Source organism: Muscardinus avellanarius (assembly GCF_963383645.1).
Source record: "Muscardinus avellanarius genome assembly, chromosome: 12".
NCBI classification, from domain to species: Eukaryota; Metazoa; Chordata; class Mammalia; order Rodentia; family Gliridae; genus Muscardinus; species Muscardinus avellanarius.
In genome coordinates, this window is record NC_137798.1 from 85,103,866 (window position 1) to 85,122,828 (window position 18,963).

Sequence of the window (18,963 nt, forward strand, 5' to 3'; positions counted from 1 at the left end):
CATCCCTAACACTGAGGGACAGAGGCCAAAAATTAACCATCATGGTTTCTAATTATCACCATTATGATGAGAAAAGCAGAAAACCAATAAAGCCTAGATTGTTTTTCTTATAATGCTGACATCAAAGACAATGTCCATGCTTGCATACTGATGTTCACTACATCTTTTTCTTAAAAAAAAAAAAAAAAAAGAAAAATTACTAGCCGTGGCACACACTTGTAATCCCAATACTTGGGAGGCTGAGATGGGAGATCACAGGTTTTTATCCAGCCCCAGCAACTTAGTGAGGCCCTCCACAACTTACTGAAACCAAGTTAAAAAAAAAAAAAAAAAAAAAAAAACAGAGCCAGAGGATACAGCTCAGAGGTGGAATGCCCCTGAGTTTGATCCTTAGCACCAAAATTTTTTTCATTTGAAAAATATTGTGAATTTCAATGGGGAGCAGTGTGATGTTTGATACTTGCATCCAATATGTCCTGAACCAAGGAAAAAATTAGGACTACTTTCATAATCAGAAATGAATTAAAGTGAAAATGTATGTAAAGCATTTGTATTTTATACTTCAGGATGAAACAATTAGTAATAAAATGTAATGAGTTGATCACTTCAAAAAAAGTAGCAGCCTTAAATCCTCTTCAGTTTCTCCTGTTAAGAAAGTATAAGCACAAAGCAACATGAGAAATAAGAACAGGAAATGATTAAGCAGTTGAAGTTTGAACGGGGAAAACTGAATTTGACTTTCAGGCTACCCAGGAATAGATCTATGGACTTAAAAAAGTCATTTATCTTCATAGAAATCATAGTTACGCCGTTATGATACAACACAAAGGTTCTTTCCAGACGTCGTACCATGTTCTCAGCCTCCAAAATTCTGAGCTGAATAAAATTCTATTGTCTATAAATTGCCTAGTCTGTAGCAGGAAATGGACAAAGAAAACAGAAAAGTGAGGCTGCTGCTGTAACACAACTCTGGAAACATAGAAATAGCTTTGGAACTGGGTAGTAGATGCAGGTTGAAACATTTGGAGGAGCAGGCGAGAAAAAGCCTAGATTGCTCTTCATGAAGTATGAGAGAAAATGCTGGTAAAGAAGAAATAGAGGCAACGTGTGGAGGAAATATGGGCAGTAAAAAGGCCGGTCTGATGAAGTCTAAGAAATGATAAAAAAAAAGGGGGGGGGGGGATTTTAACAGAAGTATAGGCCACCCTTGCTATACACTGCAAAAAAAAAAAAAAAAAAGGCTGCATTGAATCCACACCCTAGGGCTTTATGGAAAGAAGAAATTAGGAATATGTAAGCAGCAAAGAAATTAAGCTATATAGTGAAGCCATGGAGACAGGATCACCCTTGAGAACCCAGAACTCAAGAGCTACCAGTATGCAAACCCAGCCTGGGTGAACTGCTGCCTGGCTGAGCCCAGCAAAGGCACAGGGGCAGGGCTGCCGGAGGCGCTGGGCACCCGAGGACCATGTGTGTTCGGGAGGCAACACATGAAGTGAAGTTATCCCCACCTCTAAAATCTACTGCGATTTTTCCCAGCCTTGGGTATTGGACTTATTGTACACTTATTCTTGCTTATTTCTCCCTTTTAGAATAGGAATTTCTATCCAGTGCCTGTTCTGTCATTGTGCTTCAGACATAGAGATCTTGTTTCAGAAATTTTGTAGGCACACAGCTGGAGGGAATTTGTCTGTCTCAGGATGAACTGTGTATTGAATCTTAACCATATCTGATTCACCTGAGACTCTGGACTTTGGACTTTTTAGTAGATGCTGGACAAATTAAAACTTGAGGAACTATTGAGATGTAATGAATCTATTTTATGTGTGAGAAGTTGCTGAATTGAAGTTTGGGGGCCAGGGATGCAGTGCTCTGGTTTGACTATCCCTCCCAAAAGTGCTATAGTAATAGTACGTACCTTTAAGTGGTGATTAGATCTCAAGGGCTCTGGCCTCTTGAATGAATGGACGTTATCACTGGAATGAGTTGATTATCTCACTACTGGGTTTATCATAAAAGTGAGTTTAGCCAGATTCGTCTCACATGTGCTTACTGGCCCTTCCACAGTGACAGGACACAGCACAAATTCCATGCCATGTTCTTAGACCTGACACTTCCAGAACCTGAAGCCAAATAAACCTATATAGCTTATAAATTACCCAGTCTGTGGTATCTTGTTAGAGAGGGAAAAAAAAAAACAAGAAAAGCTAAGACATGGCTCATGTGATTAGATTTGGCCCACAGAGATAACCTCCTTATCTTCAGATCAACTATGCCATGTGTAATATTACAAGAGTAATATCATATTTATATGTTCCGGGAATTATAGTGAGACACCTTTGGGGAAAGAGAGTTCAATCTACTGACCCCACAAGAGAATATAAAAACTGGCTCTAAGAACAACGTGGGTTGGGCATGGTGGTGCACTCTTGTAACCTCAGTACTTAGGGGGCTGAGACGGGAACACTGCAGGTTTACAGCCAGGCTCAGCGTCTTAGTGAGGACTTGGGCAACTCAGTGAGACCCTGGCTCAAAATGAAAAATGAAATAAAATAGGGCAGGGCGTGTAACTCAGAGGCAGAATACCCCTGGGTTCCATACCTAGTACTACCAGAAAAAGAAAGAAAAGGATAACGTGAGGGCTAGGAGTGAGAAGAGGTGGCTAAAACTGAGATAGTAGCTTTTGACACTGATAACACAGTCTCCTGAGCGTGACTTAAGAGGCTTCCAAGCATTCCTGGAAATCAAATTCATCTTTTCATGAACAACTCTTATCAGGTAAAGTGTTTTTCATTATAAAATATTATGTTTTTTGAAACTGGTTTAAACAGCTAAGATTTTTATTTTCCTCACATAGCAGGAAGCTCTGAAATCGGATTGTTCAAGAAGAGTCCTTTGAAATTCAGGCTCTGCTACTCTATACTTCTCCAGGATTTATACTCTTCTCAGTGTTCCAAGCAGCGTATCAATTCATCTCAAAGGTGACAGCCTGAGCAGGGCATGGTGACACATGCTCGTAATCCCAGTATTTAGGAGGCTAAAACAGGAGGGTCACAGGTTCGAGGCTGGCCTCGGCAACATTGTAAGACCCTGTTTCAAAATAAAACACAAAATAGTGCTGGGGATACATCTCAAGTAGAATGCCCCTGGGTTCAATACCCAGTACCACCAAAACTGAAAAGAAAAAAAAAAGTGACAGCCTTAGGCTGGACAGTGGCAGGTTACTGGTCCAGCCTGGATATCCTTTGGCTTCCCCTTCATTGTTAGGTTAGAAACCACAGTCCAAGATACCATCCAGACATTGCCTCTGAGTATGGAAATGTCAGTGTCTTAGCCACCACCTCAATACCCTGGACACTTCTAGGGCCTAGCAGTGGAACAGCCTTTACCTTCAGGAAATTCAAATCAATAGACTTAAGTCTCTTTTGTCTGGCCAGGAATGCTTAAATATTTAAAAGGGCTCTAGGAGAAGGCTTGTTTTTTACTTCAATTTTTCCCTATCTCCTTCTTGTACTTGAACAAACTTCAACTTAAATATTTTGACTTATCCTACATAAAATTTTCCAAATTAATCAGACTCCAATTCAGTCAACCTGTATTATAGGTTGCAGACTATAGGGTCCTCAAGCCAAAAACAATCTTGCTCTCTGTTTTTAGAGAGACAATCTTCAACCTAATTTCATCTTCCTTTTGAAGGACCTTTCTGAAGGCTAAAGCATGTACATAATATCCTCCAACATCCCGAAGTTTTCATATCAGTCACTTAATAGCATTCTCTGATTAGTATCAGTGTCCCAAAGTATGGTGTCCAGTAACTGTCCAGCAAGTAAGTGTCCCAAAGTATGGTGTCCAGCAAGATTTAACAACTTTCTCTTTAAACAATAAGAGCCTCTCTCCTACCCCAAATCTCTACTCGCTCAATCCTACAACTTTGGTTCTTTTACTTTTAACTCCTCGCTTCTAAAATTCAAATTTTGAAATTCAAATGCAGCTCCAATTGCTTCTGAGAGAGTAAGAGAAAACCCTAATTCAAATTGGCTTCAAATACATTTCACAAAAAAGATGTATTGTCATTCCACTCAGAACTACTCCACACGCCGCAGGTCAAAGCCATAGCTCCATGGATCTCCATTCTCTCAACAATACCCTCCTCGTAGGAAGCTTCATTCTCAGGACGGTAGCAAGACAGCTCTGTCCACTCCAGGCCTAACAGACACAACAACTTCTAGAGAGAGGAGAAAATGTCTCTTCAAGTCTTTTTTAAGAGTAACTAAATGCTTACTTATGAGCTCTCAGTCAGATTTTATACCTCGTTCTTCATTGATCAGGTTAAGAATCCCTGCCCAGGGGCTGGCTTATATTAATTGCTAAATGGAATGTATGGGGGGGGCAGGTAACCAGGACCACTACCCGGGGCCAACTGAGATTTCTACGCATGTTTTCCTGGTACTATTCAGGAAAAGCAATAGAAAATTGGGGAACTGGTTGATTCCAGATTGGAAATGAGTAAAATGTGTGAGGTGAAAGGAAGAAACTGAAAACGCTGGTGAGTCAACTAGCCTTTAATGAAGTCCAGTCCAACTGGGGAAGCAACTGCGTGCAGGAAATGCTAGTCTCCCAAAAGAATGCAGGAAGACCGAAATCAGGTGTTAATGGTTAAAAAAGGAAAAGAAAATCAAAGAGCTGAAAGATCCCAGACCAAGATTTTGGAAGGTTTGAACTGTAGGTTTTAACACAGAACAATTACAGACGAAGACAAATCTTAACCACAGAAATTAGTTGCTAAAGTAGAGTGATTTTAAACGTCACCGTAAAAATGGAAAATTAGTGAATAAGGACACGGAGTTCAGTGAGTTGATGATTTGAACTCTGAAGTCACCAAAGATGATGGCAAGAATTGCTTCTAATGAAACGGGTTGAGAGGAAGCCAGGTGCCAAAAGCCTTGAGAAGTTTGAAGATGTAATGGAAAAATAGCAAGAATTGGAAAAGAATGTTCTAACCAAGAAAACCCAATTTACAAAGAAAGGGCAAAAGGAAAGGTTTCAGAAAAAAGGCCTGAAAATGGCTATGGGGTCGAAAGAATGGCACTGTCTCAAGCCACGCTAGTTACTGAAGCAAGATACAACCCTCCAAAGGCCGGACCACAATATATTTCATTATTTTAACTTTACTAAAAGGTAATGGGAGAAAACTTTTAATGGCATTTTTCTTCATATAAAAAAATAGAAAAAATGTCGGTACTTGAGCCTCTTGAATTGTATACGATAGTTTGGTGGGCACATTAAAACCTGGAGCACTTTAGCACTGATCCTTCTTGTTTTCAACTATTGAGGATTTCAGGTTTTATGAGACAGCATATGTTACATATAACTCTGTTTCTCTCCTCGGGAGAGAAAAACACCGAAAGAAAAGATGACAATTTAAGATTCTTAAAGTCAAATACTATTAAGGAAAAAAAATCTCAATACATGGGTAAGCCAATAATTCTGCCAATTTAGCAGGAAAAAAGAAAAAGAGAAAATAAAACCTAGGAAAACAATACCTGTGTTAAAAAATCAAAAGATGAGGAAAGAACCTGAAGATATTCAGAAAAGTGGACAAGATGATTAGACTCAAAGCTCAAAATTTGCCCTTCATCATTTTTTGTTTGTTTGTTTGTTTGTTGCGGGTCTGGGAATGGATCCCAGGGGCATTCGACCTCCGAGCTACACCCCCTGCCCTATATTTTAATTCTTTATTTTTGAGACAGAGTCTCACTAAGTTGCTGAGGGCCTCACTAAGTAGCTGAGGCTGTCCTCAAACTGCAATCCTCCAGTCTCAGCCTCCCGAATGCTGATGCTGGGATTACAAGCGTGCGCCACCACGCCCGGCCCGTCATCATTTTCAAAGCACATATAAAACCAATTATTTCAAAAGCACTTTAAAAGAGAATATTTGCATCTATACAGTTTTAGATCTCACAACATATGTCTGCCTATATATTCCTAAAGTATAACATCAGTTGGCGGAGGCGGCGCCATTCCTGCTGTATGACAGGGTCGCAGCTGGAAAGAGAATTCCGCAGGGCTGGAAGACTCTGGCAAAACTGAAGCCAGTATCCCTCTTGATTTTAGTTATAATAATGATGATATTAATGAAATTTGAATATTGCTTTGATTGAGGATTGATGCTTTTAGTAATCTAAAAGTTGATGTGAATATGATTGGAAAATGCCGTAAGATTTGTACTGGGAATAGCACTAAGAAGAATATGACTGTGGGAGAACTTTCAAGAAGCTACATTGGAAAGAGCTCTTTGCTCCTCTGCTTACAACACCTAACTCATTTAAGGCTTTAGTTATGAAAGGAAAAAGTTAACTTTAGGCACATTATACCTACTGTGCAACGCCCTCCATATGTGGCTTATAAGTTAGGGGGTCGCCTGTGGTATCCCCCTCAGGGGGCTAGCGCTAATCAGAGTACTTTTCCACTTCCAACCATCCACTTTCCTGTACAGGAGTGTATGATCATTGGAAAACACAGAATTAATATTACTAGAAAATGGCTTGACGTCAGGACTCTGCCGTTCCTACAGAGGGTTGGGCGGGCAGGGACCTCCTTGGTGCCCGCTCACTAAAGACAAAAGAGTTCTCTTGGTAAACAACTTAATAGGTATTATAAGAAATTAGATGTAGGCATTGTATGTTAGAGAAATAGAATAAGTTTAGTATAAATTTGGTGGTTGGGTCAAAATGAGTTATAGAATACCTAGTAGTCAAAAATAAGAGATAAAATTAGCAGCTAATTTTCGAAGTAAAAATAGTTAAGTTTAGCATTTAGTAGTTAAGGATAAGTTTAGTTAAAGTTTATTATGTGTGATGGAGAAATCAGCTAGGCAGAGCCTCCCCCCCTTTCTGGTGTTTTTGATTAAAGATCATAAGAATTTAAAAAAAATAAATTGTACATTTAGTATTTTAAAATATAAAATATAAAAGTAAAATGTTTTGTGCCCCTTAAAGATCTTTTAAAATCTTTGTGTTCCTTTTAATGGAAAAGTCCCTTGCTTTCTGTACTTTCGTTTAGCTTTAGGTTTAAATGTGCTTTGCAGAGCTCCATTGTTAGTTAGGTTAATAATTAAAATAAAATTGATCTTTGTGGCTAGGTAACCAGGATGATTTGTATGACGTTAATTTGGATAATTTTGGGTATTGGGATATGAGCTCATTGAGGCAGGTTAAATTGTTCCAAATAAAGTGCAAAATGTACCTAGATATATTGAAAACATGTATTGCTAAAAGTTGTTTGTATCCAGGTGTATTAAGGATATGTTTTGCCAAGTTAATACCAAATATTTCCGTGTAAAAGCATACAAAAGACAAAAAAACAGGAAAAACAGGTGGCTTCGAGGTGTGCCTGCTACATGGAATTCAGGTTAATGAAAAACTAAATGAAAAACAATGTATGTGTAATGTGGTTTTAAAAAACTAAATGAAAGCAAAATACGTATGATGTGGCTTGCTGTAATTTGTTAGATTCATGTATAAATAAAGTATATTCTAGGGCACAGGCAGAGATGCCTTCCCCCTGCTACTAAGCATGGCGTCTCTCATTCTTCAATTTCGCCGACCCTGCGCCTCCTTCAAGACCCCTGGACTGACCGAGGCTGGACGCCGGCAATCATTCCCTGATGTAAATATCCATGTCATTGTCCATTAAGAAAACAATACTACCTGACCTTTCTGGCTTTTTCTGTCATGGTATATATGCTATTTGTTTGATATTGCATATCCTCTAGTAATGAAGTAATTCTGTAACAAGTTACAAAGATTCCAAAAATGTATAAAGCAGCAATAGAAAAAAAAAATATCACAGCAATTTTAAGAGAATAAAAATATTTAGCTTAACATAACTTAAGTACCAAATCTTAAAGCAAAAAACAAACCGAATTACACTACAAAAAAATGGGGGTAGGCATAGAATCATTTTCCCAGTACAAAGACTACGTTATCTAACCATATAAAATAAGTCAACAAGGCTACTTAATAATTTTTTCTTTAGCTACAAGTTATACTTATGAGTTGGCAATATTTTCATTTTAATATATACTTCCCAAAGTGTTCCTGAAGTTACTTTTTGAAAGCAATTATCCAAAAACAAAAAAGGATTGACTTTGTGATTATTGAGAATTCAATATCCCTAGCTGGGCACTGTGGTACACACCTATAACCCTAGCTACTCTGGAGGCTGACGCAGGAAGAGGGCAAGCTGAAGTTCACCCTCGGCAACTTAGTGGGATCCTGTCACAAAATTAAAGATATAAAGGGTTGGGGTGCAGCTCAGTGGTAGAAACTGCCTAGCATGTGCAAGGCCCTGGGTTCAATACCCAGTATCACACAAAAAATTAAATATTCCTTATAAGTAATATTCAGCAAGATACTTTTTAAAAATACTTGTTCTCCATTTATCATGTATTTCTTCCTCATAGATATACTGGACACTTGAATCCGCACTGAAACATTTCTTAGCCTTTCTTCCTTGATTAACCATTGCTCTAACTACGACATGCTGCATTAATTTTGAAGGCTTTTAAAGGAGAAATTACAATGCCTGCTGTGATAATTGTGATACTATCCTAACTGTGGCAATCACTTTAAAACTACTTCTTTGCTTATCATTAGCAATGCTAAATGATAAAATAATTATATCAGGAGTGTTCTGGGAAATGATTGTTTAACCATTTTTAATATTCTGAAAACAATCCAGAAAACTCTTAGCACCATACCATGAATTGTGATACTGTCAGACGGATACGGACCCTTCTCAACTTCCTCTAATTAAGTGAAATCCTCAGAGGATTCCCAATCAATCTCAGCCACTCTTCTCTCTAGCTACTTCCTTCACAGTTAGACTCACTGAACAGTCGCTAGACCCAGCTAACAACAGAATAATCAAGGTGGAGCAAGTTCTTGGAATCAAATCAGTTCAGATTCAAGTCTGAGAGCTGAGGAGCTGCTTCACCTCAGGGTAGCCAGCCACTCAGCACGTGTGAGATGGGTAAAATGAGAAGCACTCCACAGCGAGTGCCAAGAGACGGCTCCCTTCATCTTCTACAGGGCTGAGAAATTCCTAACTAAAAGGTTAAGCATCTTTTCCATGACACCTCATCTGTAATAAGCATCCGTAACTCTTATGTGCTGTCGATTAATTTTACAAATGTAATTGCCCTACATTTTGTTTTCTTTTGAGACAAAGTCAACTTACCCAACTGATTATTTTTTCTGCAATGTTCAGAGTTCTTGACAAGTGATAAATGAAAAACACAAGACTAAACACAGATTAAAATCAATCATGACTACCCCGCTTATGATCTCCTAAGTGTCTTGATTTCATTTAACCCAAATATATAGTTGAGAATCAACAAAGGAATAGCAAAGCCATTTAAAATAAGTGATTATATAAGAGAAAAGATTATGTGAAACACATACAGAGGTAAGTAAAATGCTTTTCAGATGCTATGAAAAGGGCATAAAGGCAAAGTCCTAAGAGGCCTGTGATCTGATATCACTTACCAGTGAGGTTGTCAATATCATCCATTTAACTAAGCCTCTTATGCTTGCTTCCAGAAAATAACCCAGTAGTAACTAGTACGTTTGTAAAATGCTTCTTGCTAACCAATTCTGAGATTGAAATGTATAAGTAAATGAGATTTTAAGGTACATGCACTTAGGGAAAAGTAATAGGATGTTACAGAAGATTTCGTGATTTCCTTCCATGTGATTATAGGAACACTGAAAAAGAATACAACTTAGGGAACTTAAAGCTAAACTGAAGCAGACAGTGACTATACATTAAGGGTCAATTCTGGAGAGTCCTAAAATGTAAAACTGTTAAGAAGGCATTGCAAGGCAAACAAGTATAGCAGCTATGGAGATGAATGTGGAGGTTTCTCAGAAGACTGGGAACAGAACCACCATATAAACCAGTATAGTGCTCCTGGGCATCTTCCCAAAGGAAATGAAACCAGATTATTATAATAAGACTTGCATATCCATGTTCACAGCAGCACATTTTACAATAGCCAAATTATGGAACCAGCCTAGGTGTCCATCAACAGATGAATGGATCACAAAACTTTGGTATTTACAAACAATGAAATTTTATCAAGCCATAAAGAAAAACAAAATCACACATTTTCAGGAAAATGGATGGAACTCAAGAATATTATACTACATGAGTATAGTCAGTCTTTTTTTAAAAAAGTAGATATATGTCCTCGCTTTTATAGGGAAGCTAGAAAGATAAGGGCAACCTGAGATAGATTAGCAGACTCCAAGAAAGCGACTGAGGGGGCTAGAGAAGGAAAGGGGAACAGGGAGGAAGTCATTAAGAATGCAATAGTTGAAACAATTCTAAAAATGTATACAAAACGACCAATTCCAACCTCAAAGACAGGTAAAGGGTGGGGAGGCACCAGTAAAAAGGGTACCAAGAGCCGTGAGAATGGATTTTTCTGCCACTGCAACCCAGTATGATATAAAATTACAATCCACCAAATTAAAAAGAATAAGAGAGACTGCAAAAATAAACAGCTAAATAACTTCTTGCCTTGAAATAGCCAACACATAAAGACTCTTTTCTTGGGGACACATTGATGGAGTGTATGCATAGCATGACACTCACGTGTTTGGTCAAAGGATGGATGAGTGGATGGGTAGTTATAGCAAAAAAACACTACTTAGGAATTGGCTTTTATACCTGATTATTCGTGTCTGTCAGTTGATCGAGAGTTTCAGACTGTTTCTCCAATGCTCGCTCTAATTTCTTGTGCTTAAGTTTCCACTGTCGAATGGACTCTTGAGCTTTGGATTTCAGGTCTTCCCTCTTCTTCTCGGCCTCCTGTCTCTGGGCTTCTGACTGCTGAAACTCAGTGAGGTACTGCTCTGCCTGCTTGGTCGCGTCCTCCGCATGCTGCGTCAGCTCCAGGATCTGCAGGTCTGCATGCTGACGCTCAGCCTCACAGGTCTCAAAGTGCTGCTCAATTTCCTTAAGCCGACCCAACATCTGGAGTTGTTGTTTCTCCCTGTTCTCCAATTCAAGGGTTAAAGTCTAGGAATAAAGCATAGGAAACATTAAAAATTCTTGTCAAGCTGCGTGTGTAATATCATCCAAGAATCTCTAACGTCACTGAGGTAGAAATCATCAGTATTAAATTTCCTTAGCAATCAATCTAGAAAACACGAGTCCTTTATTTTATAATCACATGAAAATAATTGTTATCAAAACAATCCAGTTTTTTAGACTATTATCAACAAAAGGAGAGCATATATATTTCCAATTGTTACTAAAACAGAAGGCACTGTTGAGAAAAACAATGTGCAATATTTTAGTAAAAACCTAGGTTTTGTTCAACTAAAAAAAAAAAAAAGTCCCAGTGATTTACAATGTGTCAGATCATTAGTAAGCTATTAGAAGCAAGCATGTAATATTTCAGTCTCTAGCAGCACATAAAATTTTATTATAATAAAATAAAAATCAGTAACAATAAAATGAGTATTGATGACAAAAATATTAGTGTAGCTAACACTATATTTTAAAGTTGATTCAAAAGATTCCCAGGAAGTGTTCATTGATGGGTTATTTCCAGCTAAAGCCACAAAATGTTATAATTTGAAATACTTATCTCAGGCTGACTTGAACAACTGTACTACAGATTTTTAAACAGCCTTGATTTAAATTGATTTGAAATATTTCTCTAATCACACAACAATCTTAAAATCTAGCTTTCCTAAAATAAGGGTGGTCATTAATATATTTAGAAATTATACTAAATCATCATGAATAATACACATTTTATAGTGAGACCACATAAACATCTATTTCAATAAATGAGAGAATATTGCTTTTATACAAGTGAAAGAATGTTCTAGCCATTAATATCAAGCCACTTTTATAAAACTTTAAAGTGACAAATTCCAATATTAAGTCCTTAAAATGGGTTATATAAGCTTTCCTACCTGAACCTCAGTTTCCAAATACCTAGGGATAATAAAAGTAACACAAGAAGGCCATTTGTCCAGGCAAGAATGGGTTCAAGAAGCTAAGATAATGCCATGGATTAGATTAAACAATAAATACCATCTACATTTTACTGACGCAGTGACAAATGAACAGGCTAGAAACACCTACAAAGTTCTTTTGTCCCTAACAGCAAAACTCCATTAGCCATGATCAGTGGCCCAAATAATGTGGAATATAATCTCCTGATGATTAGAGTCATGGTTTTATATTACAGGAAAAAAAATTAAATAATTATGTATGGCTCAAAAACAAAGTTGACTTTCTGAGAAACAAGTTTATATTTGCTCAGTTTGCTAAATTCAAAGCGGCCTGGAAGAGTTGAGTCACTCCTTCACCCACCCAAACAAAACAGTAAATTGAGAACTGTGCACTTGTTTGTGTGGAAAATTCTAAAATGAGATCAGAAAGCCCTCGTGATTGTGGCTTACCTTTGGCCTTTACTTTAAAAGTTTCACCAATATTCTAAAAAATCAACTTTATTAATGAGTGGCAACCAATGATTACACATCAAAAGAGAGGCAGAAACTGATTTTTTGGTAACAAATACTCGGAACAAGGGTGATTATACCTATTCTGTGCCAGACATAAGATTTATAGAAAAATTAATCAGATGTGGCTTTGATACCAAAGATGCTGACGATCTGACTGGGGAGGCATTCACACCGACAGCTAAGTGACAACAGGAGATATGACCAGCTGCTAAAACACAAGAGAGTTATTTGAAGAGCTCTATATTCTATGGTGTAGCCGGAAAGGGTCTCGTTTAGAAAGTGATATATGCATTGACCTGTAAATGACATATAGTAGCTAGAAATAATAAAGCAAATATGACTACTACTAAAATTTATAGAGCCTTTGAGTTGTGCCAAAGATTGAGCAAATGCTTTACATGAATCAGGTACTATCATCCACATTACAGTGATAAGTAACGGACACTTGTTGCAGTCAAAAAATCTTGACCAAGCTCATATACTATGTGAGGACATGCGAGTTTGGATCTAGATCATTTGACTACAGAGTACGTTTTCAAACTTTTGCTAAATTTTCTGATTCTGAAATGGCCGTAACTCTGTGTTGTTTCAGCCTCTCACTCCCAATGATTCTATCTTGATGATTTAACAGAACTGCCATCCTTAGGAAAGGGGGTTGTTCCTATCAACTAACCATTTTTTCATCCCTATTTGTTGCTATACCTGTTCGTACCTGTCAGGGGGATTAACACAGTCTTGACATTCCTTTTGCTGGCTTTAAGCCCTGGGTTTTCTAACCTAATCTCCATATTCTTTCACTTTGGCTATTCTCTTGCTCATATCTCACACTCCTTTTTTCAAAATATTTTTATTGGTGCATTGTGGTCCTGCATCTTACTGGAGTACAAGATGGTAGAGGCATACATGCACACATCACTCACCTAGCCCTTACCTAATTCTCACCCCTTCCCTCTCCCTCCCTCCTTCTCATGTTTGGCTTAGTGATTGACATGTTTGTGAATGCACATCATGTACACATTAGAGATTTTTCCTTTTCCTCCCTTCTGTCTCCCTCCCTCAGCTAGGTCACCTTATTTGCTCACCTATAGTTTCTCCTTCTTTGTCTAGAGTTCCTCCTATGACCCATTTTCTCCTTAACCAATTTCTTATTTTTTGTGACTGACTAATCTCACTTAGCATAATGTTCTCCAGTTCCATCCTTTTCCCTGTAAATGATATCATTTTGTTATTCTTTATGACTGAGTTAAATTCCATTGTGTACATATCCCATAGTTTTGTAATTCATTCATCTATTGATAGACATCTTGGCTGGTACCACAGTTTGGCAATGGTGAATTGTGCGGCTATGAACTTCCCTTAGTTTGGTTAGTTTCATTTCCATTCTTTTGGGTAGATACTCAGAAGTGGTATTGCTAGATCATATGGTAGGTTCACTCCGATTCTTCTGAGGATCCCCCATACTATTTTCCAAGGTGGTTGCACTAATTTGCAATCCCACCAACAATGTATTAGAGTTTTTATTTCTCCACATCCTTGCCAGCATACATTATTGTATGTGTTTTGAATGACTGCCATTCAGGTTGGAGTTAGGTGAAATTTCAGTGTAGTTTTGATTTGCATCTCTGTGATTGCTAATGATGTTGAGCATTTTTGCATACATTTATTAGACATTTGAATTTCTTCTTTTGTGAACTATCTATTTAGTTCACTTGCCCATTTTTTATTACATTATTTGTTTTCTTAGTGCAAATCAAGGTGGATCAAAGACTTGGAAATTAGACCAGAAACCTGTAAGAGGGCATAGGACCAACACTGCAACACATAGCCACAGGTAAAAACTTTCTCAACACAACCCCAAAGGTACAAGAAACTAAAGGTGGATTAATACGCGGAATTGCATTAAACTGAAGAGCTTCTGTAAAGTAAAAGAAACTATTAAGAGCCTCAACCGAGAGTTAACAGAATGGGAAAAAATTTTGCCAACTATTTCTCCTATAGAGGACTAATATCTAGAATATACAGAGAACCCAAGAAACTCAGCACTAAGAAAACAACCCAATCAAACTTCTTTTCCAAACTGTTCTTTTGCTGAACTCTAACAAACAAACAAACAAACAAACACACACACACACCAGGTCTGGGTGAACAAAAAATTTTTCTATTTCCTACCAGGTTACAGTGTTCTCTAAGGAAAATCACACAAGGGGCTCAGTAGATGTGACTGCACATTGAGAGCCAGCTCATCGGGGCCAAGAAATTTTTTCTCATGCCTCTATCCAGTTCACACAGTTTGGCCATTCCAAAATATCTCAGCTCAAACTCCACCATCTTTTAATGTGTAATATAACTCATACTTTTGAGATTAAAATTGAGGAAGCTAATGCAGGCAGAACATCCCCAAAATGTTCTACTTAGACCATTCTGTAACTTAACAATAATCTGTCTTCCTCTCCTGCTTCTAAAGTTCTTTTCTAGCCAAATTAGTCTATCTTTGCTATTTCCTTCCACATCCATTATGGACTTCACTATTTGGGCGGGGGGGGGGGGGTCCGGGGATGGAACACAGGGCATTTAGCCTTTGAGCTAAACACCCTGCCGTATTTTTTATTCTTTATTTTGAAACAGGGTCTCACTAAGTTGCAGAGGGCCGCACTAAGTAGCCGAGGCTGGCCGCGAACCACGATACTCTGGTCTCAGCCTCTCAAACGCTGGGATTACAAGCGTGCGCCACCATGCCCAGCTTGGACTTCACTATTTCAGTCATATCTTCTTTTTCATATATTGAACCTCTCTTTCCCTACCTATCAATCTACTCTACTTCACCCACCTTAAAAAAAAGCAATGATTTGAAAATATAAACAAAAAAATTTAACTCTCCCCTACATTATCTTCTAATCAGCACTCTGTACTGTCACCCTTTTAAGCCAAGCTGCTACAGAGAAGTCCAGACCTGATGCTCATGCAATCTTATTGCCAAATCATTTTGTTTGCTATATATGTATTTCAACCTATCAAACAATTAACACAGCTCTCATTAAGATCGAAATATATTCTATACTGGATACAATAAGACTCTAAAATTTTTTTCTCACTTAGTTTCCTGCAGCATTTGGCACTGTTAATTACATGTTGGCCAATCTTCAGTTTTTCTTCCTCCTTGATTTTCATTATATCACTTTTTTCATCTCTCCATTTTCTTCCTATTCTTTCATAATCTCCTTTCATGGGTCTCTTCTACCATTTAGTTTTCAAATATACCTAACTTTATAATGTTCTAATATTAAGCCTCATAATATCCTTGGTGATAAGAAAGTCGATATGTAGGCACTCTGAGATATAAGTGATTCCTAATACAGAAAAAAGAACATCTAAACTCCAGACTTTTAAGTATCTAATTTTTTTTTTTTTTTTTTTTTTTTTTGGTGGTGGTACTGGGGGTGGAACCCAGAGGCTTTCTACCTCTGGGCTATACTCTCAGACCTATTTTATATTTTATTTGGAAACAGGGTCTCACTAAGTTGCTGAGAGCCTCACTAAGTAGCTGAGGCTGGCTTCGAACCCGTGTGATCATCCTGCCTCAGCCTCCCAAGTGCGGGGATTACAAGCGTGCGCCACCACGCCTGGCAAGTATCTAATTTAAAATAACTTTCTTCAGAGAGAAGTCCCCTAGTTACCTTACATTTAACATATCAGTAGGTGAATTCTATGATACCCAACTCCAATTAAAAAGAAAGTCCTATTAAAATGGTGTGAAAGTCTTTCTCTGATGAGGGAGGAAAGAAATGAGAACAAAACTATATATTTAAGTAGTGGCAAGAAATGGGAGTTTAAAAGATAACAAATGGATATAAGGTTCCTGTTAGGTAATCTTACATTTGTAATGGATTTAAGAATTACAAAATTCTTTGAATTTCTCTAGCAATTCTTTTGAACCTACAAGCAAAGTAAGTTCAGTGTTATTTATTTTTCTGGTAAAGAATAACATAAATAGTCACAGGATGAATATATACAGGCCCAGATCTTAAGCATATAAGCTTTTTTATTCTTCCACTTAAAAGCTGCAGACTTTTACCTTATCATGTTATATGCAATCATTCACATGAAATAATATTTAAAATCATAGCGTCATTGACTGGATATGTGAGTGTAAATCAAAAGAAACAGGTATGGATTGTATTATACATAATCAAGATTCTCTCTACTAATAGAAAAGCAAGTGTGCATTTGAGCAGGATGGGCTCTGTCTCTAACCGCCCCGAGTCTGGAAATGATGGGTAGGTACAGTTTTGCTACTGTCAGTTTATATTATGCCTCAGGTAAAATTTGTCATGAGATTTCTTCCTATATTGTTTGGCTAAAGTTCTTACTTAGCCATTGTTTTTGCATTTTATTTAATCCATCTTCATCAAATAACTGGACAATTCTATCTTTAATAAACATTAATCTATAGAACTTTCATAACGATTTCTTACACACAGACATGCATTCACTTACTTGTACATACATAAAAATACATATTGTATATATATATGTATATATATATATACACTTGCATACTCTGTACACTCATTAATCATAAACATAACATTAACTCATTGATGAATGCTTTCAGGATATTAATGGCAAATACTAACGTGCATTTACTAATACTTAATCATAAATATCAGTATCCTCCTCATGTGCTACATGAAAAGCTAAAGCATTTTTTATTTATTCTATTATGAAGATTTTTTAGTTTTTTCATTACTATTATATATTCCTAAACATATTCCACCTTGCAGAACATTTTTTTTTTTTTTTTTTTTTTTTGCAGGTCTGGGGATGGAACCCAGGGGCATTTGGCCTCCGAGCTACACCCCCTGCCCTATTTTTTATTCTTTATTTTGAAACCAGGTCTCACTGAGTTGCACAGGGCCTCACTAAGTAACTGAGGCTGTCCGTGAACAGGGACCCTCAGGTTTCAGCCTCCCGAATGCTGGGATTACAAGCGTGCGCCACCACGCCCGGCTAGAACTTTTTATATTTAGATGTTGTAATATTATCTCAGACCCAAAAGCAGAATGTTTAAACTGCATATCACTCAGTTAAGTTCAATATTTATTTCTCACTATATAAACACTCTCAAAGAAGGGGATATTACAAAACAGAAAACTCCTTTTTATCAAGAATTCTGTCTCATACATTATTAAAATCTTATAAACTCTCCAACTAAATCTAAAAATTTATACACTTGAATTCCATTCCATTTCTCTTTCTTTAAATAGAGGAAAAAATTTTGTAGTTGTGTTGAGGGTTCCTGGTTGGGCAAGAGAAAGATTCCCTGGTCTCTACACAAGATAGTTGGATCTATGCTAAAAGTTCTTAAACTGAAAAGATGCAAAGTAAAATAAGCAAAGGGAAAAGGAACATGAGATAAAATTCAGTAGGAACTAGGGGCAAGTTTCCAAGAAGTCTCTCCCTGTTGAGTTACATAAAGTAGGCTCAATTCCTTCAATAGTGAATCCTGACAACATGTGGTCTACCAGGGAAGCCCATCAGCAAGTCAGTACTCAAGGTTTAATTATTACTAATCATTTAGGCACCATCTGCCCAAAATGTGCCAAAATTCCAGGTTCCCATATGGAAAGCAGGTGTTCAACATAAGCTATACTCTGAGGACAATCTAGGCACCATGAACTATTCTTACTATCATTTACGGAAAATTCACATCAATGTAGAAAACTGTTCATCATTCAAGTTCTGAGATACTAGATAAAACCCTACTTACAGCAGGCCTTTCTGGGGATAAGTGCCTCAGGCCTACTCCATTAAGTCTTTCTTACCCATTAGTATAGTAGCCAAAAAGAAAGAAATAGAAAATAATAAGGCCTAAACAAGTTCTTATTTTTAAAAAAAATACAAGTAGTATCTTTGAAACAATGTATTTATGGCTTTCTCCCTTTAAAATAACTAGCTTTCATTGCCATTGGCTTCTTTTCTAATTTCTATAGTAGTAGTATTTAAAAATCTCAAGAAAACTCCACCTACTCAGATAAATAAGGCATTAAAATGAAAATAGAAAATGAAGAGATGGTCTCTAAAAAGAAATAGTGAGTCCACCATATAACCCAACTTGGATCACATATTTAACATCACAATTTTACACAAGTCGATTACAGTATGATATTTTATCAAAATGAGATTATAAAGTGGGAAAAATTAGGATAGGTAGGAGAATAATGGAATAAACATAAAGAAATAAACTCTTCAAGGCATACAAAAATCTCTCCACTGACCTCTTTTATCATATTCATGAGGAAATTTGCTAACCTGCCTTTAAAACAATTCCCATGATGACTTACATAGACTACCAGGTAGGTGGCACCAGTGACTATTTGTTCACTGAAGTAACTGAAATGTAACCTAAGGCAATTTC

At 37.2% G+C, this 18,963-nt stretch overlaps 1 protein-coding gene across 2 annotated transcripts in view; it reads right to left on the minus strand.

The window, feature by feature from the left end:
- Positions 1–18,963, minus strand: part of CEP128 (centrosomal protein 128) — a gene marked incomplete at both ends in the record, with an annotated part of 425,269 nt that overhangs the window by 273,698 nt on the left and 132,608 nt on the right. For both annotated transcript variants that reach the window (XM_080707841.1, XM_080707842.1), the window contains one exon: positions 10,735–11,085. In XM_080707841.1, the coding sequence (XP_080563967.1) occupies positions 10,735–11,085 (351 nt within the window). The remainder of the gene's footprint in view (positions 1–10,734; positions 11,086–18,963) is intronic.